Below are 1,647 nucleotides of genomic sequence, written 5' to 3'. Positions count from 1 at the left end.
TGACTGACACAAAATAAGAAGCAAATTCAGAAAAATCTCAACTTATCAACAAACCTTTCTCTGACCAGGCTTCAGACCATCAACCAAGCATGGAATGGATCGCTCATTATCAAGGTTGGAGAAGAGAACCAACTCCTTATTGACAAAGTCAGTGTATGAGATAGCTCTGGTGCCACGCTCGTACAAATACACTTCCGGTAGTCCCAGTTCCTTCCGGCGTTTGCACTCCTCCATCCACCCTGTCAGCCACTCCTTACGTTGTTCAATGGCTTTTTTACTGAAGGCCTGAAAAGTTAAGGATATAATAGCTTATTAATAGCTTATTAAATTTCTCAGAGAATGAAAATTATGGGAATATAATCATAGTCATCAAATAGCAGCAATAAGAACAGTATAAAATAATCCAACTATGATAACTGTATTCAGATTCTTATTAAACCCAATCACAAACATTTTTGTCATATCAAACAATGTGGGGTTAGCTGCTCAAGGGAAAAGTCAAAAGCAAGGGAATTATAAAATTACCCTGCTCTATATGCATTTGGCAAAGGCATAATTTATCCCTTTTTTAAGTAAGGAAGCTAAAAAAATACTTTAAGCCTACTTTTACAGGGCCAATCACATAAAAATCTATTTAGCTTACACTATTTAGAGAAGGTTCAACTGCAGATGAGATGAAGATATCATCCCAGTGTGAGGGGTGCTCTACTGTGACATGATAGGACAACACTGTCATGAATAGGTTAAGAATACAAAATGACAAGTACAATACTCACCATCTGAATGGAGTGGTCATCTTGTGCCCCACCATAGTTGAAGCGGATTCTATGTCGCACCATATCATTAAAGTACTCTTTAGCCTCCTTTGAGGTGGAAGTACCCAAACCTATACAGAGAGAAAATTATTAAGTTCTCACAAAGAACAAACAAATACAAATCTCTCAAACTTCCCTTCAACTTCTTATAAAAGTAATTGCACCTTTACAACACACTAAATGAAAAAGTAGGACATTAAGTTCTGTTTCTCAAACACCAAGTTCTGCACCTCTAAACCAAAAAATAAATACCTTTGTAGTACTTTATCTTGTAACTAGGCCAGTTATCTTTGTTCTTCTTCCATTCCTCAAATTCAGGTAAAGAGTAGAAGGACAGTTCTTCCTTGCCCTTTGTGGCCTTGACAATGGGAGTAATGAACTCCTCCATGAAAGTGTGTCTGAGAAGGGTGGGCCAGTTGTGGTGGATGAAGTTGATCAACAGACCTTTGATGTGAGAACCGTCCTGGAGAGAGGGGATTTAACATTTCCATGAATCTCTATTCTTCCTCCCATTATAGAAATGGCTTGATAGTGAAATTTATTTGATATCTTTTATTCACTAATGTACAATGAAGACAAATTTGAATCTAACATTTTCTTCAAGTAAAGACTTGCAACAATATGAGATCCATAAGTTTTCCCTAAGAGCATTCTCCCACCTGATCCTGATCTGTCATGATCATGAGCTTGCCATAGCGGAGACTCTTCAGGTCGTCTGATGACTCGTACTTCTTCTTGTACTGTAGTCCCAAGATTTTGATAATGTTGTTAATTTCAGCATTTTCTAAGATTTTATTGTGTGATGCTTCTCGTACATTCAGCAATTTACCTG

The 1,647-nt window shown here is 37.3% G+C and overlaps 1 protein-coding gene across 1 annotated transcript in view; it reads right to left on the bottom strand.

Moving 5' to 3' along the window:
- Window positions 1–1,647, bottom strand: part of LOC119589164 (DNA topoisomerase 2-like) — a gene marked incomplete in the record, with an annotated part of 20,493 nt that overhangs the window by 11,028 nt on the left and 7,818 nt on the right. Inside the window, 4 exon segments of the mRNA XM_037937751.1 lie at window positions 55–285; window positions 777–886; window positions 1,068–1,278; window positions 1,475–1,644. Coding sequence (XP_037793679.1) covers window positions 55–285; window positions 777–886; window positions 1,068–1,278; window positions 1,475–1,644 — 722 coding nt within the window.

This window comes from Penaeus monodon, chromosome 25 (assembly GCF_015228065.2).
Source record: "Penaeus monodon isolate SGIC_2016 chromosome 25, NSTDA_Pmon_1, whole genome shotgun sequence".
NCBI classification, from domain to species: domain Eukaryota; kingdom Metazoa; phylum Arthropoda; class Malacostraca; order Decapoda; family Penaeidae; genus Penaeus; species Penaeus monodon.
The sequence above is the reverse complement of the archived record's forward strand: the minus strand, read 5'-3'. Positions and strand labels throughout refer to the sequence as shown.